Source organism: Apostichopus japonicus, chromosome 4, assembly GCF_037975245.1.
Source record: "Apostichopus japonicus isolate 1M-3 chromosome 4, ASM3797524v1, whole genome shotgun sequence".
Taxonomy (NCBI): domain Eukaryota; kingdom Metazoa; phylum Echinodermata; class Holothuroidea; order Aspidochirotida; family Stichopodidae; genus Apostichopus; species Apostichopus japonicus.
The window spans coordinates 3,095,180-3,120,071 of record NC_092564.1 but is presented as its reverse complement, the minus strand read 5'-3'; the positions used below and the strand labels follow the sequence as shown (position 1 = coordinate 3,120,071).

Sequence of the window (24,892 nt, the reverse complement as noted above, 5' to 3'; positions counted from 1 at the left end):
CAGTTCATCGTCAAACTTTTCACGGCTTTTCTTCACATATCCATTCAGTTTTTTTCAGTTTTTTTTTATTACAGTATAAATAACATTAAATTACAATTAATAAATAGGGGAGTATAAAATGTTATGATACATAACATTAAAATAACAATAACAATTCAAAGAAAAGCGATTAAAGGCAATCCAACAGTGGCATTTAAATGGTTCGTAACACAATCAACACGTTTCAAAATGTAAGGCAAAAGGGAAGATTAAGGAAATAGTATATAAAGACACGTTACATCAAATCAAATTATTTTAAATTGCCATTTTGTATAAACATAAATGCTTTGTATATAAATGAGTTTTTTGAAAACTGGAACCCTACAATTTGGTTTTTATTGCACGATTTCGTAAATTAGAGTTAGTTTGTAATATAGACAAAGTGATTTCAGTTCTTTATTACGAGGGTGTTTTACTATCCCTATGAATGTGCCTGGTGAGTCTGATCAATTCACTTTTAGCTGCACCATTGACCTCACCAGTAATGTTCTTATAATCCAACTTAAAAATCTTAGCACAATACTTTAAGAAAGCCCTCATTCTTTGTTTATCACGAGTTAATGAATAATGGTACCAAACAGGAACAGCGTATATGAGACAGAATCGATGTAACAAATATTGTTTTCCCTCACCTCTAACTTGATAAACGGGACAAGGTATGTTATGTAGATACAATGTAGTAAACTCTCAGCAATATATGTTAGAAAATATGACTGGTGAATGTTAGTATCTCATCAATGCGAACACCAATTATTATTAATGTACATAGTCATAGGAGACCAATTTGATTTGGGGGGGAGGGGGGGGGGGGCTGTAACGACTTTCCCGAAATATATAACCAAAATTGTTCTTAATGTGTATATCATATAGACATTCATCGGTTATAACATCGCCTGCCAATAACATGCAATCATTTGCCGTGTTTTTACCCTTCCATATGATTGGTTATAATTATTGGGGAAGTTGGTACAATAATAATGATAATAATAATATAAGTTTAACCATTGAAAAACACATTGCAAAAGATATTTCTTTCAGTAGGTGCCCGAAAAATTCTCAGCATATTGCCCAAATTTTTTCAAAAATATTTGGTTGGGGGCTGCAGCACCCCCCCCCCCCCGCCTCCTAGGCCTATGTACATAGTCTCAGACACACATTCAACCATTGAGTCATCGATTACTACCCCTCTCGGTACAATTTCAATTTTGGTGGCTTTCCTGGCATACTTCCAATCAGTGGCGTAGGAAGGTACTTTTGAGTGGGGGGGGGGGGGCTGAAGACTGATGGCCGGCCTGGGGGAGGGGTTTAAGGGGAGGGGGTGTCCCCCTCCCCTTTGGATTTTTTTGAATTTCCAGGTGGCCTCAGATGCAATTTGGTGCAATATAGCACACTTCAACATCCACTCCATTTTGTAAACTTAATTTTGTATTTTCACCTGGCCTTAGATGCAATTTCGTGCTCCAAATGAGATATTTTTTCTCATTTAGAAATGAAAAAGGGGTTTTCTGACTTGCGAACCGGGGGGCGGAATGATACTTCCGCCCCTCCACATTTTTTACTGGGGGGGGCTGGCGCCCCCCCAGCCCACCGGTTCCTACGCCATCGGAAGTTCCAATGTGGTTTGACATAATTTGACGTATACAAGTTCATTTCAATTTTAATTAGATTGAAAGTAAAATACAATCTACAAACACCCTATAGAAGTTTTAAATGTTGAACAATGAAATCATCTTTTTAAATTCAACCAAGATTTCGTTTTGTTTTGTTTTTGAAATGATCATAAAGATGCGATCGACCAACATTTTTCGTTTTCCTTTCAGTATGAGCCATTTAGTATACAACGAATATGAAGTACGTGTGGGTTAGGCTCACTTTCATTGTGATAGGATCGGTATGGTTAAGTTTCACCTCAGCCACCATTACGCCTTTTACATCTTGCGTTTTTTTGGCACCAGTGACAAGAATGGAGTGCTGTAAATTGCGTAAGTACATTCCGACATTCTTATACCCCCCACCCTCATTTTTCTGTGGATTTATTTCTCAAAATCAGTCTCGCAGTGATCATTGTTCAATCGAGTGACAAAAAAACCGTCCATTTGACATGATCATGAAGAGGTGACAGGCAATTTACTCTAGAAATAAACAAAAAGTACAACCGATTGTAAACAGATTTGATACTATGTGATGTACATGCAGTGGCGTAGGAAGGTACTTTTGAGTAGGGGGGCTGAAGATTCCAAAGGGGAGGGGGTGCCCCCTCCTCTTTCGAATTTTTTTGCATTTCCAGGTGGCCTCGGATGCAGTTTGGTGCAATATAGCACACTTCAACCCACCCACTCCATTTTGTATATAATTTTGCATTTTCACCTGGCCTTAGATGCAATTTGGTGCTCCAAATGAGATTTTTTTCTCATTTGGAAATGAAAAAGGGGTTTTTTGACTTGCGAAGCGGGGGGACGGAATGATACTTCCGCCCCTCCATGTTTTTCACTGGGGGGGGGGGGGGCTGGCGCCCCCAGCCCCCCGGTTCCTACACCCTTGTGTACATGATATGTTCATGGAACAGTGGCTACTCGAATAGAAAGAAATTAGCTATTCGCGATGATATTGACCAATCGTCGAAGCTATATCCGTTCGATGAACTCAATGCCCATAAACTATATCGATTTACTAAATTTCCATCAACTATGTCGACTTACTCAATTTCCATTAACTGTATGGATTTACTCAATTTCAATAAACTATGCGGTTTACCAAATTTCGATCTAATATAACGTTTTACTCAATGTCCATTAACTATGTCGTTTTACTCAGTTCTCATCAACTATATAGATGTACTCAATTCCCATCAACTATATAGATGTACTCAATTCCCATCAACTATATCGATGTACTCAATTCCCATCAACTATATAGATGTACTCAATTCCCATCAACTATATAGATGTACTCAATTCCCATCAACTATATAGATGTACTCAATTCCCATCAACTATATAGATGTACTCAATTCCCATCAACTATATAGATGTACTCAATTCCCATCAACTATATAGATGTACTCAATTCCCATCAACTATATAGATGTACTCAATTCCCATCAACTATATAGATGTACTCAATTCCCATCAACTATATAGATGTACTCAATTCCCATCAACTATATAGATGTACTCAATTCCCATCAACTATGTCGTTTTACTCAGTTCTCATCAACTATATCGATTTACTCAATTCCCAATAACTATATGGATGTACTCATATCCCGTAAACTATATCGATTTCATGAATTCTATACAGCGAAAGAGAGAAACAACTGTTAAAAAAACAATTTGGTTGTTACTCTACTACGAGATAACCCGTGCAGGTAAATGTATAAAAGTTAGATCATCACAGGATCTTATCCAGTAGCGGTTTGAACGAACTGAAAATAAGGAATTCACACTTAAACCAAGGATTGATAAACCCAGGGTTGAAACACGGAAAACTAAATAAAGTAACCTTATGGAAAGTACAATCGGCAGTGGGGTGAAATGAAGCTGGTCGATGAAAGTGCAGAAATGGAGATGAAAAGGGAGTCGGAGGAGTGTAACAAGAAGAAAATGTAGTTAAGTAAGGAAGTTAAGTGACTGATGTGGGGTTAGGGGGCGAAACACCAAGATGTGGGGTGGGAAGGGAAGGGGAAACGTCGTAACGGGGCTGTGGCCGAGTGGATAAAGGCGGTGGCATTTGAAGCAATGAGGCTTAGCAATCTAGAGGTTCCGGGTTCGATACCCGGCCAGGTCAAAGTAAAGGTGGGTTCTTTTCATCCAAGAACAATCTACGGTTTCCCATTTGAAAATGACTTTCTCTAAATTGAAGAATTCCGAATTTGAGTTAAAATGTTGAATTGGAAGCCACCCGACATGTTAGTTGTAATCCAAAAGCACATGTGATTATTGTGGTCGTTTAAGCGTCGTAAAAATCACTACTGATTATTATTATTTATTTATTTATTAGTTTATACAACAATTCAGATCATAAGGGAGGAAACCGGAAACGGTTTAACCTCTATTCGTTTACTGGTCATTGCTGTTCGAATCATACTGTTCGTTAGAATTGCTTCTTGGGAGGGGTGCCCAACGGGCCTCTTTCAGCACACATGGAGTAACTCGCTAATTTCAAAGTATATACTACCATCTTTAGAAACGGCGACCGTCCTTCGATCTGAAAATACAAACATGTTAAAATCGATGGAGGGGGGGGGGGGGTGGGAGGTGGGGGTAATTAGCCAGTTTCTGAAGCCAATGTGAAAGTAGTCACTCGACATTAATTTTGGAGAATCAATCAAATTTTCATACAGATATGTAGTATGAGTATGTGTCGATGGATCATTGAGATAAAATATAATAACTTGGCGGGGTGACAGACACAATTACGTAAAGATTGCCATGTCTGTGTCGATGTATAAAGCATCACAATTCCGGATTATCTACTAAGAATACCATGGCACTATTATCAAATTATTTTCTTGCAGCTTTCATTTTCCCGGAAGATATTTCCGTTGATTTCATGGTAGAGGCAACAGGAAATGAACTTCACCCCTGGCGGTTGGGCGCTGTCGTCCAATGGCCTCCCCCAACTGGCACAGGTAAGCTGTTATGTTACATGTTGTTTACTGTTATATGTTATACGAAATCCATCATTTAATCTTTGTAGATATATAGAAATATAACCATACGGGGATTATGTCATTACTCAAATACTAAAACAATAACTTAAGTTGTTATCCACTCAAGGCATTTTCATCCAATGCCATAATGATAAACTTAAGCTTATAAAGCAAAATGTTGTGGTCGGTGGTGTCAAACGCTTTCGAAAGATCTAGAAAAAAAATCCAGTTAAAATCTTATGATTATTAGGGCATTGGACAACTTGTCAATTGCGTCAACGGGTGCCAGCTCCGTTGAGTGTTTAGGCCTGAGTCCATATTGACCATTATACAATAGGTTGTGATTGTTAATTAAGTTAAAAATACATACGATTATACACGTTTCTTTCAAAAATCTTAGAGAAAGTTGACAAAAAGAGAAACTGGTCTATAGTTGTCATATGGTAAATAGGAATGACTTTAAAGAGGCCATGACACGAAAAATCCAACTCATCGAGAGTAACTTCCTCTGAATCTATGAGAAAATCTATGTTCAAAACTATCCTCAACACCTTGAAAACCTCAAGGACTAATTAGTAATTAACGTTTTAATAATCGCATCCGAAAATAGATACCTGAGAATGCGATTTCACAACAAGACAATGATGACGTCATGTTAGGAACACACGTGCAAAGCTCAGGCATGTATCGGATGCGCGACGATCATATCGTTCCATATACAGTACACGCACATTTACACTGAGAGAACAACCACTGTATTACGCTATATCGTTAGAAATTTCAAGTTTGTTTTACAACTGTTGTAAACTATCCGAGAGAAATGCCGGTCCGTTGTGTTGTTGGGGCTGCATAAATATCATTACCCATGCAATTAGCCTTCATCCATGGCTGAAGGACGAAAAAAAACACGGCGATTATGACCAAGTTAGTGCACAACACCAGCGCCGATTTCACTGGGCCTAGCCAGTATGCAGTTCGAATGAAGCGAACACTTCACGGAAGCATACTACGATCCCTCCTTTTTGTTATGAAATAAAACAAATGGACTTTAACGGTTCGACATAAAAGAGTCATTCTTCTGTCAAGTAATCCACAAAAAACTACTCTGAAGACCAGATCGGGGAACAGGAAACCTCCAATGGGGCAAGTGGCGATCCTTAGGAGGTAGCGCGCCGAGCACTAGTAGTACTATAGTATGGTTCCCCTATAGTATTAGCGTTACTACACTGAAGTCGCAATAGACGAAGAGATTTTACTGTATCATCTAAATTAACACCCCCTTCATTGCTCTATTGTATACTAATAAGCTATGAGGTTAGCTTCAGAGGCGATGGGTTACATCTTCTTGTGAACAAATCTCAGTGCCCCAATTTATTTCTGGAATATGCTGGATCAGTTAATTATAGCAATAATTTCTTATGCCTATTCCAGGAAAACCATTTATTATGTTGTGGAGGGAGTGGGGGTAATGGGGATGGGTCAAAATAGGTAGGTAAAAAGATTTTATTCCAAAGGTTGTTTAATTAAATCTCAAAGCGATTTATTTTAAAGTCACAGAGCCAAAAATTCACACAACATAGTTCAAGTGTTAAATCATTGAACAAAATTTATTCAATATCAGTTCTAGACAGTCATTCTGGACAATCTGAACTAACATTAACAACAATCATTGTATTATATGACATAAAAGTAAAACTGTACTTTCCATAAACATTATCATTCTTAAATTACACTAATGTAATTTGTGACATCAAAGGAGGTTAAAAGAAAACAACTTACATGATTTTTTTTGCTTTAAGCCTACAAAGCAGTTGCATGTCCATCGCTATCAATCGTTGTTGTGACAAATTAATTAGAATAATCCAGAAGCAAATACAATACAGGGTTATTTAAACCAAGAAACACTGCACGACGCAACTCACATGCAAAAATGTTACCCACGCACGACGACACGTACAACACTGATGGGCAATGTGAAACACAGCATCACACGCATTAAAACAATCGAAGACCATTAACAGGGTGTACTGCTGAGTTTTTGAAGAAAGACTACAAAACAAACCAACTGCTGCTGAAGAAACAGTCTAAACATTCAAGAGTTCTGCTGCCTCCATTGGTCTTTATTATGACTTTTCTGTCAAATATCATTGGTGATATGGTTATTTTGGCTTCCAGATTAAAGGTACGAATCAAACGAGGTAAATGCCCCTAAAAAGGTCAATGCCCGTTCCCTTATGCACATATTATATGACATCACGGTCATGCCAATACTTGTGTCCAAATGCTTCAAAACATGCCTTTTCTTTTATTGTTGATGTTGGGTCTGGAAAATAACCTTTTCATCCTGAATTAAAAGTCTTGAATTTCAATATATCAACACTGAGGGAACCCTGACGGATTGATAATCCAACACAATCGTAGTTTAGAAAGGCTTCCTATACAATGAGTTTTCTCCTGGCAACTTGAATCCAGTGTAATGACCATTGGCTGGAAAATCACTTCTGATCCTTTGGACTGCACATGATGGTAGCACAACCCTGACGTGTCTTGCTAGGAACCCCAAGTATCATTGAACCTGTTGACCGTAGGCTATGTATCTGTACTGCCTGGGAAAAAATTTATGAAAGTTCAAAATGTATTAATGTTGGCCATGATGTCCACAATAACAAGCAGGCACACAATGTACAGTTATGGTTACATTTGTTGTGATTTTACACCTTCCATGTATCATGAAACATTCTTTTGTTTCAGAAAATTGATTTGCAAAACTCCAGGCCAAAGTACTAGCCAAGTAATAATGAGTATGAAATAACACATATGCCTACCTAGCATGGCTGCATAATGCAACTTACATCCCCGAGCCAAACTTTCAGTATGCAACCAACCCTACTAGTACTACACACTCTACATATGGGTTGTAAGTTACCGTAACACAACGCACAATACGGTTTAGGGTGTTCCGCGAATTCCAACAACACATGCACAAAATGGACTGGATTTTGTTTTTAAATGCTTCGTTAATAAATTCTTACCACGTTGTATGTTCCTTGCAATGGTTTCGAACGGATTTCTTCTTCGATATGTTGTGGAGCTTCAATTTCGGCTCGTTTAACAGGCTCGAACTGATACGGTTCTAACACCTCCGCTCCACCCTCAGCGTTCGGTTCAATATTGGAATGATCATCGCCTTCACTCTCTGCTTCGAATATGAGAAAGGGCACTCTAATTATAGCCCAATTTCACTGCCTAGTGAAGAACCATTATCACTTTGAACTTCGGTTGCCGCATTTGGCTCTGGATCCGCCATTTCACAGGAAATTTTGATTTGATATCGCACTTGTGATCGGTGTTTTGTTTAGTAACTACTAGTGGTATGTGTACTTGTCTACTGTGTACGTGAATGGTACCGTAGCAGCGACAACAAATGTGTTCAAAACGTGACGTCACATGACGTCATGCGAATCGGAAAATTTTCGAGTAAACAAAGTTTCAAACGCCGAAAAGGGTAAATTCATTCTCAATTTTCGACTTGAAAAATCAAGTTTTAAACTGGCAGATTGGTTGATACATGTTTTAGAGAACATTCTTTGATGGATCCCAAAAATATAGGACTTTGAAATTTTCGTGTCATGGCCACTTTAAACATTTTGACCTGATCTGGAACTATCCCACTTGCCAGAGAGCAATTAAAAATTTGAACTAGGGGTTTGGAAAAATATGCAATAACTTTGCTAATTATGCCAGGTTTCAAGTCATCAAAACCTGCTAATTTATTGCAAGGTAAACAAGATAAAGCCACTGTAATAAGTTCTTCCTCATACGTTAGGCTTACTGAGGTAAGAATTAGCAGTCGTCCTACTCTGAATAGCTGCAGCCAAATAGAGTCCTATAGTGGTTTAATCTGTTACCTCTAGTAATGGTCCCATATATATATATATATATATATATATATATATATATATATATATATATATATATATATATATATATATATATATATAAATATATATATATATATAATATATATATAGTAAATAAATATATATATAGCACATATAGATAGCCTATATATAGAGCCTATATATAGGCTAGCACATTTATACAGCCTGTATATATATAGCCTATATATAGGCTATATATAGGCTACTCTGAATAGCTGCAGCCAAATAGAGTCCTATAGTGGTTTAATCTGTTACCTCTAGTAATGGTCCTCACGATTTGATCTGTTGCCTCTAGTAATGGTCCCATATATAGTATATATATCAGGGGCGTATCCAGGATTTTCTAACCCGGGGGGGGGGGGCGCGAATTACTATCTAAGCGGAGCGCCACCATCGGTTGGCGCGTAGCGTACAAGAAAATGTCTGGTTTTGATACCCCCCAGATCACCGGTAATGGCACTTCTCGGGCTTGAAAATGACCAACCAGATGTACACTTTTTGCCTGAGAACCAAGTATTTCCCAATAGTTTTTTTCCATCCATAACCTTATTGAAGATTTTCACCAGTCACACATCGTGTTCGACCTCATCGCATCTCCTGTGGATCATTGCTTTTTGTCTATTCTACGTCGCGGCCCACAATACCCGTAAGCACCATTTTTCAAGGTTTTAAGCCCATTATTTGTTCAGAATTTGAAAATTCACAATTCTCGTGAATAAATTCACTTCAAAAATACCCATAATGTTGCACAAAATTTCATCTATGGACACCAATATAGAAAAACCTACTTCAACCCCTAACAGACCGGTCAAAATTGCACGAGTAGAGGGAAGTGTGATGAAGAATGTTGGTCAGGAAATTTTCGAAAACTCAGATACAGTTAATTTATTGGTGTACAAATATTAAAACTTCTATTGTAAAACTTCGTTGAAGGAAATGAAAAATATAGCAGATATTTCCGAAACCGAACACTACACATATAGGCGCAGGAGGCGAGGGAGGGGGGGGGGAGGCTGCAGCCCCTAATTCGCCATTACTAATGTTAAAGAGAGTTATGACATAATTGGACCTCCATGCTTTTTCTCCATCTGCATAGGACATTTCGTTGTTTACATTAGCATCCCGCGGTATACTGAGCAACTTTCACGGACTGTACGGTACACGATGGCATGCGATGTAATAACCTATGCTTGCTTATATGATATTGACATTAACATGTTGAACGCGCGCGGAGCGCGCGAAAGTTTTGGTTATTTTTTTCGGGCAAGTCGGGCAGTTTTGAGGCTGTTCATCCTGGAACGCCATTTTCATGCTCACTTGTATGATGTGATATCTGCTGTTTGCTTTACAAATTCGTACAGGCGCGTAGGGAGGAATTTGCCATGAGTTGGCGCGAAGCGTACAAGCAAATTTTGGCCGAAAATGCCTCCCACATCGCTGGAAATGACACTTCCAAGGCCTTGTTAGTTGCATCTAAGCATTTTCTATTTTGAAATTACTAGCGATATCATAAAGAAACATGCTGAAGGGGAGGGGGGCGGTCGCCCCCTTTCCGAAATGCGTCATGTTCCCCGACGACACGGTCGAGTTCGAGACCAGCCACAGTTGGTTTCATAGCACAATTCTACAATTGTGTAAGGCGTATATACACACACACGCGTTATGAAAGACCATAGATCATTAGTGAGAGAGGAGAAATGGAAACGTCAAAAATGGAGTTGTCGGTGAAAGGGGTAGGGTGAGGCATACGCCCCTTCCGAAATCATTGATCCGTCACTGGCTACCCTGTGTATATAATAGGGATCAGCGCTGTAATGATGTCACTGTTCTTCTTTCTCTTCCCGGTGTCTTGGCGTTTTTCTTTTACTCACTCCTTTTCTCCTTTTTCTCTCTTCTTTTTCTTTTCTTTTCCCTTCCTTCCTCCTCTTCCCCCCCCCCCTCTTGTCCCCCTTTTCTTCTCTTTTTTTCTCTCCTCTTTTTCTTACCCGGGGGGCGCGCGCCCCCAACGCCCCCCTGGATACGCGCCTGTATATATATATATATATATATATATATATATATATATATATATATACACGTATTAAATCATGCTCTTGTCTAGATCAAGAACGTCTGGCCTGGGTGTGCGTCAACAGAGACTAACTTTACAATCTCTCATTTGTTGCACTGGCGAGTGATAACTCCCAAAACTCGTTTGTGAAAGCTATAGTTACATGCCAGTTGTTGTCTGATTTAATACTCGTATAAATTCGAATTGATACGAGGATAAACTATTCGGTGTTTCTCCCATATTGCTTGCCATAGCCGCACATTATAGTATTGTTTCTAATGAAACAAGCTGGCTGTGTATTCATTAGTTCCAGTTTCCATCCAAGCAAATTATTAAAAGAGTACAATATATAACATTAAGTCTCTTCAGTGCATTTGTGTCATAACTAGATCAAAACACCAAAAGCTAATGTTATGTTTGATTAAACATTTTCATGTTTCACAGTATATACAACCGTTAGGTTCTCGACATATTCACAGCAGGTACCGTTGCTTTTTTGAATAATTCGTATGTTAATTTTTAGCAAATGTTAGTTTCCTCAAATATTTAGGCTAATAACCAACTGATTGCATATTTTTGGAGCTGTCACAAACTTCACATCGTCTTATAAGAAAAGGTGTACAATTCCGTGTTACTTTGATGAGAGTAAAGACGATTGTAAAGAATATTTGTAACAACGAATGTAAGTACGGTAAAGACAAGCAGGAAGAAACACAAGTGGCTCTATCAGTGACGTCATAGACAACTTGCTCCTTCCCATATCAAAAATGTCTCCAATCAATGTTGTACTTCTGTTTGATCATAAACAAAACCTATAAATCCATAATCAAATATTACTGAAAAGGAGAAACATTGAAAAAATGCCTCCCAGATTGCAGGAAATGGCACTTCCCGAGCTTGAAAACAAGACCCCTGCCAGAGTAGTCACATTTAGCCTACTTGTCGTCATCATTATTGAAAATTATTGAAAAATATACCTCCCAGCCATTGCCATTTTTTTTTCTTAGTCCTACTTTCTTTTTTTTTCTTTTTTGCGCCGTGAATATTGGTCCGGCGTTCGCCGGACCTGCAGTACCGGCTCCGACGCCCCTGGACAGATAGCAAATGATGTCTTCTTAGTAGTAGTAGTAAGTTGAGTCTCGTCTATCCGACATGCTCAGTGATTAACCTCCGCCACGTATCACGATCTTGCGCAAGGTTTATTGCTTCCTCGAAATTGTTAATATTAATGTCCTTAAATTGCGACTTTATTTTTCCAAGCAAGGTAGTCACGGGCCTTCCTACTGGTTTAGCAGTATGTCGCAGTGCTTCTCTTAAAGCAACCTTTGCTGGGGCGTCCTCCTGGAGTCTTGCTCTCAATCTTCTATGTGCGACTATGGATGACCAAGGTGTTTGGTTGGTTTCGTTGTAGAGCTCATCATTTGATAACCAATTGTTATTGGTCCATCTAATGTTGAGAATATTTCGAAGTAGTTTTCTTTGAAAAGTGTCAATTTTGCGATCAAGATCCTTCGTTGTGCCCCACAGTTCGCAATTGTATAAAAAAAATACTCTTTAACTTTTTAATCAAGTCTCAAAATCCTAAGCTTAATGTTCCGGCTTATGTTTTTGCTTTTGAAAATGCTTGACAGTGTGTTGAAAGCACCGTTGGTTATACCAATTCTTCGGTTAATGTCTTCTTCGGTCCCCAGCAAGCTTACAACATATTTACACTTCTTCCAACTCTCATTTCCTTTTCTTGTGATTGAAAATTTCTCAGTTTTTGTGCAATTGATTTTCAGATTCCTTCCTGCCAGTTTGTCAGAAACTCGTTTTTCGATATCTTGCAGTATATGCTGACCAGTTGATGCCCAAGAGATATCATGCATCAGCGTATTGTTGGTCTACTGTGAAAAAAGAATTAGTGGTGGTAGTGCTGTAATCATGATCAACTAACTGAGATGGCAGGATAACTGCATCGATATCATTATCATCTGATTTCAAAGAGTTGGATAGATAAGTTATAAAAAATAGTGCACTTGCACTATCTCCTTGTGGTGAACCAATGTTAGTGTTAAAAAGAAGTCCGAGTTTGCCCTCTAATTTGACGGTCTAGGAGACGTTATCGATTAGTAGTGATATCAGGTGAAGTTCGTCGTTGTCAAGAACCTGTTCTAGGTCAGTTAGCAAGGATCCTCTTTGAATTGTGTCGAACGCCTTGCTCATATCTAGCATCAATAGATTTATAGTGTAACCTATGGATGTTATAGCTTTTTCTGCTAGCACTTTAAAAGCGAAGACAAGTTCAGCTGTTCAACGTCCTGAAGTGTAGGCAGTTTGGGTAATGGGGAGGATATGCTCATCAATTGACGGACGAATCCTCCTGGCCACACAAACCGCAAGAATTTTCCTCAGTGTTGATAATAAAATGACTGGGTTTTCTGGTGGGCCTTTAGTCTTTCCCGGTTTTTGGATATGAGTTAGGATTCCTTGTTTAATTTCAATTGGGAAATCTCCTGATTCGGCTATACTATTTAAGATATTTGCTATGTGTTTGGGTGTGCATGGGGCATATTTGAGATGTTCGGCTGTGACCTTGATGTCTTGATGTCTTCTTAATACAGAAATTTACCACAGACTAGCAAGTTGTATGTGTTGGTGGTTGGTCACATCTTTCCAATGGGTGTTTTGATGGGGTATATGACTGAATATACCGTAACATATACAAATGTATAGAATGTCAAACACAATGTAGAGTGTACAATGCAATACACAATGTACACTGTAGAATGCCATACACAATGTAGAGTGTACAATGCAATACACAATGTACACTGTAGAATGCCATACACAATGTACACTGTAGAATACCATACACAATGTAGAAATACAATACAAAGTGTAGAGTGTAGAATGCAATACACAATGCACACCGTAGAATGCCATACAAAGTGTAGGATGTATAATGCCATACACATTGTACACTGTCTAATGTCATACACAATGTACACTGTATAATGTCATACACAATGAAGAGTGTAGAATGTCATACACAATGTACACTGTAGAATAATATACACAATGTACAGTGTAGAATGTCATACACAATGTAGAGTGTAGCATACAATACAAAATATACAGTGTAGAATGCCATACACAGTGTAAGCCGTACTGAGAATGTCAAACACAGTGGAGAATCTAGAATGCCATACACAACGTAGAGTATAGAAAGCCATATCGCCCATACACAATGCAGAGTGTACAATGCAATACACAATGTATAGTTTAGAATACCATACACAGTGTAGAGTGTAGAATACAATACAAACTGTAGAGTGTAGAACGCGAAACACAAAGTACACCGTAGAATGCCATACATAGTGTAGGATGCAGAATGCCATAAACAGGCAGTGTAGCTAGGGTGTAGACTGCCATAAAACAATGTATAGTCCACATATTTAATTGCAAACTTCGCTGGTATCACAAGAATAGTTCAGGGCTGATTTTACCACAATATGATAAAATATTAACTTTTCTTCAACAACTGAATGTTATCTAAGAGCGTTTCTCTACTTTACTGCTGCAAATTGCATTATTACCTTATGAATAGTCAGCAAGTTAATTGCACAGACAGTTACATAACCAATTTGGGCATTGTTTACCAGAGCAATATCATATGCCTGAAGAATGTGCAAGGTACCGTATAAAACATTGGCTTGTATGTCTCAACCAAGGGCGTAGGAACCGGGGGGGCTGGGGGGGCGCCAGCCCCCCAGTGAAAAATGTGGAGGGGCGGAAGTATCATTCCGCCCCCCACTTCGCAAGTAAAAAAACCCCTTTTTCATTTCCAAATGAGAAAAAAAATCTCATTTGGAGCACCAAATTGCATCTAAGGCCAGGTGAAAATACAAAATTAAGTTTACAAAATGGAGTGGGTGTTGAGGTGTGCTATATTGCACCAAATTGCATCTGAGGCCACCTGGACATGCAAAAAAATCCAAAGGGGAGGGGGACACCCCCTCCCCTTAGACCCCTCCCCCAGGCCGGCCATCAGTCTTCAGCCCCCCCACTCAAAAGTAACTTCCTACGCCACTGGTCTCAACAATTGGTATAACCATTATATAGTAGGCTATGGTGCATCTCCCCCTCCCGGCCTTGAAACAATTAACCGGTATGCTTAAATACTTCTGAGGTATAATCGAGATTGTGAATGAAAATAATCACTTTAAAGCATATATACTTGAAAATGATGTCATGAAATACTGTACCTATAGGAATTATAACAATCACTATCGAGAGTAACGCATGATCTCTGACCAATAGAAAGCGCTAACAAATGCAAAGTTTCTACTTACCAAAAAAAAAAAAAAAAAAGAGAAAAGGGATATCACCTGCACGATATCGTCATAATTGCTTAGAGAAAGTAATAATGATAAACACCAAAATCACTATATAGGAATAATTCCCTTTTTTTCCCCATTCCTTGCAATCAGACCTTGAGCATTCACATTACCACGATAATCGAAATATCTCACGAATGCCTGTTAACTCCAAGATGATTACATATAGCATGTTATCAAAAGTTAACGTATATGAAAGCAAAGACCAATATAGGCCAAACTTATACTAATATTTACTTATTTATTCTGCTTGAGCCTTGCTTTAGCTTTTGTACAGACAGCAGACTGGCTCTGGTCCCTGACAAATTGATTAATTGTAACTGTGATGACATAAAGTTACCGCTCACGTTACCTGATGGCAATCCTTAATTTAAGATGAGATTTTGGGAGTTATGCGTTACCTGCAGTTTGCTTAATTAATATATCAAGTCTCGGCAAGTCATAAGTTCAAGCATATCTGTAGCTTGCAGGCTAAACTTTGAACCGCTTATGAACGTCATATTAATGTTCAAGGCTTGAAATGAACTTCTTTTCAACCTTCATATCTCACAAGCTTTCCAGAAATTGATGACGTATATGACCGCTACGAAGAACGAAACGATTCTTGTTGTATCGATGTTGTGGTCAATATTTCCAAATTGTTCGCCTATTTCTAGATCCGCTATCATCTCCTCTTCTGTTGACAACAACAGGCCAAGCATAGCTTCATCTCTTGTTGGACACTTGACATTGTTGTATCAAACACAAGTCCTGTATGATATCATCTACAAACAGCTGCTTCCGTTCCACTGTTCAACAAACCATGACAATCAACGTCTGGGAAATTAAAATCTCCCACCAACATATGTCCATTTCCATGAAACTTCCTGACACTATTCAAGAAACTTGCATCCTGCTCATGTGTGTTACTTGGGTTTCTATAAATCAATCAACACACTGCTCTCTAATATCAGCTTCATTGCGATGTCTCTTCACAATACCCCTCGAAATCTACAGTCTAATTCTAACGTCTCTCTAGCATATATTGCTACACCACCCCCTCTATTTCCTTGCCACTTACCCTTTGGCAAACATTGAAAGCCAGGTGTACGTTGATTCTCCTTCCTATAGCTTCCGTAATAAAAATATGATCCACTCTTTCTATATTTGTATAAAGTTTTATGAAATCCATATTTGGGGTCAAACTTCTAGCATTTGCATAAAAACAATGAAGGGTGCTTTTGAAAAACCTTTGTGCTGCTATTAACATAGTGCAAGTGTTTATTAATAACTGCTAATTGCATGTGAACCGGTTGCTTCTCTGGCACAACTATCATTTGCATCAGTTTGCCCTTGACAATTTTCCTCCCCTCCAATTCGTCTTTGAGTTGCTTTCCCCTCTTTCATTGTTTATACGTAAAGTGACGGTCTGGTGTAACATAAATACATCACATCTGTGTATGCGTCATATCTTGTTAGTTCCCTGGCTCTTTTAAGTAACATTGACTTAGTTTCCTCTTGCTCCATTTCTACATGTTGCACGGAATGACCGCGTATTTAGAAAAAAAAAATAAACAACTTCACTTTGTCAATCTCAGATCTCAATATTCCAAAATAATCTCAAATTACCATGTGAGACCTAACAATGCGTGCTAAAGTTTAGTCATTTACAGCGTTTATGGAAGTGAATATAAATAGCGCCCTCGAATTTAAGCGCACACGGTTGAAGTGGGAGCAACCGGGTTACGTAGAACTCGTCACCACTTAACAAACAAGTAAGGTTTTACAGACCAGTACTACGCGAAGTTTACTTCCGTGTTTAGGATTGGTGCCTTGATCAATGACTGATATCCGAAACACTCATTCGAGGTGGATATTTAATCTCAAACGCCATAAAACGATTCAGGTACCATTAAACCAGAGCATATTTAACCATTGAGATGTGAAGTACCTATATAAATTCTCATTCAGTTTGAGCTGCCAATGTTAAAGTAGCCAGAAGCCAGACTTCATAATCTCAAGACGGGAAAGGCCAAGTAGTAGCTAACTGTCAACGGTAGGTGTCCATAGTGTCACGTATAACTTTCAATAACGTTCGAGGAAGGAAAGTGGTTATTCCTTGGGAGGGAAAGCACGGTAGGTATTCCGTGTTACCGCACGTAGCCTAGCTGAGTACCAGTACAGGTACGACTGTGTTATTCTGATATGTAACTGCAATAAATCGTATCTTACCAGTGACGGTAACAGTGTTTCCACCGTTACCATGGACCATTGTTGGCCTAGCCTATACTCTATTGTGTTTTGTCAGACAGTATTATACTATTAATGTATTTAATTTGTCAAGTGAAGATCTGTTTTGGTGTGTATAAAACTTAACCAGATTTTAACCAAGTAGTAAGCTGTAAAATTACAACTTAAGGTAAAGAATTAAGTCATATAGGGCCTAGGCATATTATATTGGCCGTGGCTATTCTTACGACTAGTCGTAACAATTATATATCAACTATTCTTACGACAAAGGCGAATTCAAGCGCAGTAAAGTAAATAAAGCAACTGCGCATGTAGTAGGGGTAACCCTATAATCCTAACTTTAACCCTAAACCCCAATCCTAACCCGAACACTAACCCTAACCGGAAATTATTGTTACTCCTGGTCGTACAAAATAGTACTCCTGTAATAAAAATAGCAACTGCACATGCGTAATCGGAAATTATTCCTACGAACAGTCGTAAGAATAGCCACTTTGTATTATATTCCTTCGTTTTTCTTTTTGCAGACGGAATGCAATATAGTGCCAGTGAGTTTTTCAAAGCTAAATATTTCAACTCCAACAAGTGCTGTGGTCCTGTAGTACTCAATGGCCAATCACTATGATTTTACTGAAAACTTTTGGGTAAGTCTACTTATCTCAATATGTCTTTATCTAATTAACTAAACTATTATTGCCCCCCCCCAGAATTCTCTGTGCAGGGTGAAGATTTTTTTATCAACAGCGTGTAAATTTAGCGGTCATCCAAGGCGACCAAAATAACTGCCGGGCTATCAAAACTTGTCAAATCGTGACGTACTGGTTGCTCGGCAGCAACCAATTTTTTTTAAAAAGGCTGCTTAATGTTCCGAGACACGTACGGGAAGAGAGCCACAGAAACAATTGTGAAAACAGAAAACCATGTAAAACCGCATTTCACATAAAAATTAAATCCCGCATGTCAAAAGTTGCCAAGACAGGATTTCGCGCAATAATGATTACATGTGGAATAAACGTTTAGTTAAAATCCACTTGCGATTATTTTTTTTAAGTTATCCCATCTCCCCCCGCCTGCCCCTGGCAGATGGTGTTAGAAACCATTATTAGAATTTTAAAGGCCTTTGAGTATCAGCCTCAAATATATTTAATAATCCCCAAAAGTGGTCAACCTACATAACAACACAAAATTACTAACTGCCAGGACTGTCGGATTCTTAACTATTGGTTTGGTCGAGATGAAATAATGCGTCCGATTTAGTAATGTTTTCATATCCACCAAAACAAGGCCAAAATAAACAAATCGGTCTGACTTTTTCATTTGTTCGTTCCCAGAATAGGACAAAAAGTTGACAAAAAAGTACATGATAGTAATTATTTACTACACAATAGTACCTACTGGAAAAAAGTTTTGTTTTTTACGACAGTACTGTTGAGATTGAATGCTTAATGGGGCTTTTAGTTTCCTCTCCTAACCTTTTAACCAAGTAAACATGCCTCTGAACTATAGTGTGATGGTCATGCACAATACAGCTCTACATTTCTAAAGTGGCAGTAAATGCAATGTAAATCACAGGTACAATAAGATGACAAGAAGTGGAATAGTACATCCCATCAAAGTACTAAAGTACTGTTCTCATAGTACAATGAATTGACCTTCAAGTGCTCAAGATCTTTTTTCGGTGATTTTTAATTCATTGAATCTTATTTGTGAAGATCGAGACATGAAATATAGCAATTCTGCACTTTATTTGAAGGGTGAAAGACAAATATGATAATTCTATACATACTATGTGCATTGTACATAATGCACATAGGCTGGTATGTTGCAGAATCATCTCAGAGTGGCAAATACAAACTAGCATAATATATGATGCTAAGATATACACTATGTTACATTGTTTCAAAGATATATAGGCCTGTCAGGCATATGTAGGCATGTCAGCTCTGACTCTAATATCAAAAGGGGAAAAGGGAAATGTTGATCGATGTATGTATGTTGAGCTGGCCAGGCAAACTATGATTAATAGGGTGTAGAGCTAAATGAAATGTAATTTTGGTACTGCATATATATACACTGCACATACTGTATGCATATGTTAAATACAGACTGGTATGACATATATGGTACATATAATTTTATAATGCTGAAGACCTGCTGGGTACTGCAATGGATACATGTTAAGTATGTTAGGTTACACATAGTATATTGGTACAGGTAAGCATTAAAGTTTTAAACTAATATACTGTACAGTATGTTGCACAACATACACCATTACTTATATGATCAGTATACAGTATAGGGTATATGGGTATCAATACAGCATATATGGTACTGTGCATCGTAAGTTGTTGATATTATATTCATTCATACTTAGTAAAGATTCCTAAATCCTATTGGTCCATTCAGGTCAGCTGACCGTGGTTAATCCTGTGAGTAATGCACGGTAAAATTACGGGGCATCACTTTAATAAATCTTTGGTTATATGTGACCAAAAATGTTTTGTTTTATGATTTTTTCCCCACACAAATGGTAGTGTATGAATGAACGGGGTTAATCAACGGTCTAGCGTGCGTTACTCACATGATGAATGCACTCCGGGTGTTAATGCTATCGCTGGATGCACTCGGGCTCCGCCCTCGTGCATCGCTTGAATTATCCCCCGATCGTGCATTAATCCTGTGAGTAACGCACGCTAGACCATTGATTAACCCCTTATTATAATATATACACACACCATATACATGATACATGTTTCATTTATTAAATCTGGCGGATGTTTATTCTTCAATTGTTCACAAAAAATGGGTTACTGTCCATACAGCAATAAATTTTGTAGGAATGCAAGGTGGGAGTTAAAAAATGACTAAAGAGTTGACTGCCTTTCACAATGAACCAGGTCTGGTATTTTGTGTAGTATGTCAGTGTACAGTACATGTCTAACTGTTGTGTACTAGCTGTTTTGTGATCTTGAAAGAAGTACCTCAATTCCTTTCAGATAAAGATCGATATTTGCAGAAAAACTGCAGGAAAATGGATGAAACTTCATATGTAGTACATGGCTGCACCCCATTGAGTAGCAGTTCTGTGTATTTCTGTGGAGGTCAAAGTTCATTCGATGTCAATAGAGGTCAAATTCTCAAAACTTTGTAAACATGATAGTTCCAACAATGAAGCTAGTTACCTTTGCAATGATGTTCTAGTACTTTTACTTTCTAGGACACATTTTCCTCAGTTTACTCTAGATTAAGCAGATGACTCCATATAAGGCAAGAAATCACGAAAGTTTTCTTGAATATTCTAAAATTGGATATTCCGTACAGGTTTCCATTAATCTGCCCTCGATGCCAATAGCTTTGCAATTTCTTGCCGACTGGTTCACTGTCCCTTTCAGTTTTATAAGCAGAATGGAGATCATTTGTCGCAACTTTCTGTTTTATTCAGGAAGCAATACATTTCCTCCTGAAAAACTTGCCACCTTATTTCCTTCTTGAGAAGAATTTGTTTTGATGACAAGCTTTTCTGTACATAATAGTTGAATTGGTTGTCTGGGGTCTGGACTAACGATCTATACATTTTATGTCTATAGTACTGGAAATTATATAAAATTGGGTATAGAGTAACTATTATTTTGCGTTGGTTCAGTCAAAATTACACAAACGTACATGTTGCCCTTTACATGTGTGCTGGGCTGACGTGACAATGCCTACCCTGTTGTTTTCTGTGTTAGTTGCATCATAAAACTGAGGTGCAATCTATCATAATAGACTGTGCACAAGGTACATTTCTGTGGCTTAAAGGGGACGCAAACCCAACCATCTTCTTTAACTTATAACAGAGATCTTTTTGAAGGACAGCTTTTCCAAACAGCAAAGAAACTCCCTAGTCTGTTTGGGAGATATATTTTTAGTTTAAATTAAAAGTCAGGTCTGTGAGCTGTCCTTTTGATGATCTGTGATGTCATAGTGCCTGTAGGATCTAAAACCTTTGACTTTCTTTTGGTTTTTCTGTTCATATGTACAAGGTGGAATCTGAACAGTCTAGTCCCTGCAATCGATACCATCATTAGGTCATGTGACCAGTTGACCACCTTGAAAATATTTTAGATAAATTGCAAACTCAATTCAAAATAGAAAAATAAAGAAAAAAAAAATTAAAAAAATAAAAATGTTCAAGCACATGAGTGGGTTGATGATGTCATATTGAGACTAGATCAAGTCTTCAGCCTTGCTTGTGAAGGAACGTTAAATCTGTGATACATCCAAGTAGAAGTGGAATAAGATAAACTGACCAGAACTCTGTTTTGGGTACTTGCTCATGACGGCTATCTCTCTCACGTAGAACATTAATGATGGCCGGTTGGGTTTGTGTCTCCTTAGTTATGACTGGCTCTGCAGCAAAGAAATTATAGGGATCGTCACTAACTAAAGGCTGGATAGCTTGATAGAGTACTCTAGTAGAGCACTAGTAGAGCGTTGAATTATTCTTCCCCTGTCAGATTTAAATTTCAGTGCAGTTGGTCATTAAAATACTTTGCTGAATTCAGTACATTGAAGAAATATTGACTTTTTGTTAATATGTCTAATAATGACTGGAGTACTTTGTTAATATGTCTAAAAATGACTGGAGTAGTTTGTTAATATGTCTAATTATGACTGGAATAGTTTGTTTATATGTCCAATTAACTCCAATAACTAATTGAGTAGTTTGTTAATTGTCTAATAATAATGACTGGAGTAGTATGTTTGTTAATATGTCTAATAATCAACGGAGCAGTTTGTTAATTTGTCTAACAATGACTGGAGAGGTTTTTTAGTACATGTCTAAATAACGACTGGTGTAGTTTGTTAATATACATGACAGGAGTAGTTTGTTAATATATGTCTAATATTGACTGGGAGTAGTATGTTGTTTAATATGTCTAATAATGACTGCAGTAGTTTGTTAATATGTCTAATAATGACTGGAGTAGTTTGTTAGTGTGTCTAATAATGACTGGAGTAGTTTGTTAGTATGTCTAATAATCACTGGAGTAGTTTGTTAGTATGTCTAATAATGACAAGTAATTTGTTAATATATCTCATAATGACTGGAGTAGTTTGTTAATATGTCTAATAATGACTGGAGTAGTTTGTTAGTATGTCTAATGATGACTGAAGTAGTTTGTTAGTATGTCTAATAATGACAAGTAATTTGTTAATATATCTCATTAATGACTGGAGTAGTTTGTTAGTACTGTATGTCTAATAACGACTGTCCGAAGTAATTTGTTAATATTTTCTTTCGGACGGTCTCGTACACCTATGAAAGGGATATATATGTGAGAGGGTGAGCCAGACATTGCCTTAGAATGCTATCAGTAAATGGTGCCAGGCACACAGTGGTACAGTAGTCCAGCATACCTTGCCTACTGTATTGTACAGGTTATGAACTGAAGTGTCATTATAAACACCTGACTGTTCATGTCCGGCTTGATTGCTTGTTTTGCAAACAAATTATGCGATGTTGTCTGAAGATTTGATTTCCAAGAACTCTTCAAATGTCATGTGATTATTTACTTATTACACAGTACACAATGGTATCATATTAAAATTATTAGAGATTGAATACATGAATCAGGCTTTAAGAGCTCTACAGCCCTATGCTTAGGTCGTTAACCCGCATCCAAATATTATGATGCAGGTATATATTCTCAGGGTGCTTGGTTACTTTTGAAACACACTGTGAGGTCTCTCTATAAATAATCTTTCATCCAATTGGATGTGATTGATAGGTTGACTCATCACAATTAAATATTTTGTCATTGCCTTGGGTGGTACTGTACTTGAACTTGATAAAAACCAAGATGACTTTTGATCATAATAAGAGTAAGAAACATGTTACATTGGAAGGTGTGAGGTTATCCTTGAATTGATATTTGAAATGAAATGAGTATTTCATGTAAGTCATTAAAATTTGTATAAGACGTAACATTTGTAATATATTCATGTTTAGAGAAATACAGTACTTATCCTTATGTACTGTATGTAAGTCTATAAACTTTGTATACTACTTGAGGTCAATTTATCCTTATGTACTGTATGTACGTCTATATAATATGTATACTACTTGAGGTCATGGAATATTGGGAATGATTAGAGTAAATATATCCTTATGTACTTCTATCCTACAGTTCCAGATTCTTAGAATACAGTATATCCTTCCCAAGTACGTACAACTTATACAGGTACATCATCACAGACCTGTGCTTCCCACTAGTTCCTCTTCAAGAGGTGATCAAGTGTAAATAAGATCAACAGGTGGAAACCTTCGCACACTTTGTGGTTGAGCTTTTCCTCAAATTAAACAACCCACTCTGCTTGCTCTGATGATATCTTCACCGCAGGGAATTCCCCTCCAATTTCCAATTTGAATTACATCAGCTATTTGATGGACAGCATAAAATTACATACAGAAAGCAATTAATCTAGAAGACAGGAGAGCTCTATTTGCTCTTTCAGACTTGTTAAGAATACTGAGTTATATGGTTTTATTGTCAATCCTTTAAATGATTGATAGGCAATTGTTTTAAGTAGTTTAAAATAAATTAAACAAACAAAACAAATTACATCAAATTAGTTTTTGAATTTTGTTTGGTTGCTTATTGTATACCACTCAATAATGCTCTAGTGTAGTAACTGCATGGTCAACCAATGAGACTAATTATTCATACTTGATTATGATTATTCAGAAATAGAAGGAGAATGATAAATAATCTCCTGCTAGAGCCCTAAGCTCACACCCCATGCACCCCTTAATTATTATTCTGTGGTGTATTTGTGCACATTTTGAGAGGTACGTGTTATTTCTCCATCTCGATATACCTCTTATATATAGAGATTTAGAGATCAATAAATGGCTACCATATCATATCCTAACACTCCTCACTGCCAAATTTCCTTTTAGAACTGGCTGAACAGCCTCAAAGCAGTTGGTTGTACTATTTCAAAATACCAGTAATTTCGTGTGAACCAGATTTTATTTAACTACTTTAGCACAATAGGGTGTGTATTTATGTCCTTCTATGGTACTTTAGCTCATCCTTTGTGGTGAAATGAAGATAATCCTCAAGACTTATTTGGAAAAATAACTTCATACCTGATTCATATACAGTAACTACAAGTAGGCTAGGTCAGCCTAGGTGATAGGTTAATAACAGCATATACTGTATCCTGTGACCTAGCATTTATAAGTGTCCTTTGCTCTCTGCAGAGTTGAAGCTTCTGTTCTGTTAAAATTGTTCAACTAAACCAGGATATAAGTGAATGTTTGTACAATTGAGTGTGTATTTGATGACAAATTTTGCTGCCAATTGGTGTGTCACCAGTTGAGCTCTAAGTATTGAATTTATTTTCTTGAGATGTTACTTACGCTGTTGCATTGATAATGAAAACACACTTTGTTTCATGACGAGTGTATAAGATTATGCACGAGTGCATTTAATTGTTATTGATCCAGGTATCAATCTGTTGGACAAAGTTATGAAATTGCAGCTGATTATGACTTTTAACTTTTTTTTGTTTTTCAAGTTTTTTTCCCTAGCTGCAAAATATGCTGACAAGGAAA

The 24,892-nt window shown here is 37.5% G+C and overlaps 1 protein-coding gene and 1 long non-coding RNA gene across 7 annotated transcripts in view; one reads left to right on the top strand and one right to left on the bottom strand.

The window, feature by feature from the left end:
- Positions 1 to 24,892, top strand: part of LOC139966150 (proline-serine-threonine phosphatase-interacting protein 1-like) — a 93,309-nt gene that overhangs the window by 1,770 nt on the left and 66,647 nt on the right. Inside the window, exons 2-5 of one of the 6 annotated variants that reach the window (XM_071968888.1) lie at positions 1,860 to 2,021; positions 4,556 to 4,669; positions 15,717 to 17,175; positions 17,817 to 17,933. In XM_071968888.1, the coding sequence (XP_071824989.1) occupies positions 17,898 to 17,933 (36 nt within the window). In that variant the 5' untranslated portion in view covers positions 1,860 to 2,021; positions 4,556 to 4,669; positions 15,717 to 17,175; positions 17,817 to 17,897. Of the gene's footprint in view, positions 1 to 1,859; positions 2,022 to 4,555; positions 4,670 to 14,706; positions 17,224 to 17,252; positions 17,399 to 17,816; positions 17,934 to 24,892 lie in introns of those variants that run through there. The other 5 variants (XM_071968890.1, XM_071968887.1, XM_071968886.1 and 2 more) reach the window with 5 other exon arrangements.
- Positions 6,279 to 8,335, bottom strand: LOC139966153 (uncharacterized). Its single transcript, XR_011792488.1, has 2 exons — positions 7,723 to 8,335; positions 6,279 to 7,296 (listed from the first exon to the last, which is right to left on the bottom strand). It is a non-coding gene; the product is annotated as an uncharacterized lncRNA (long non-coding RNA).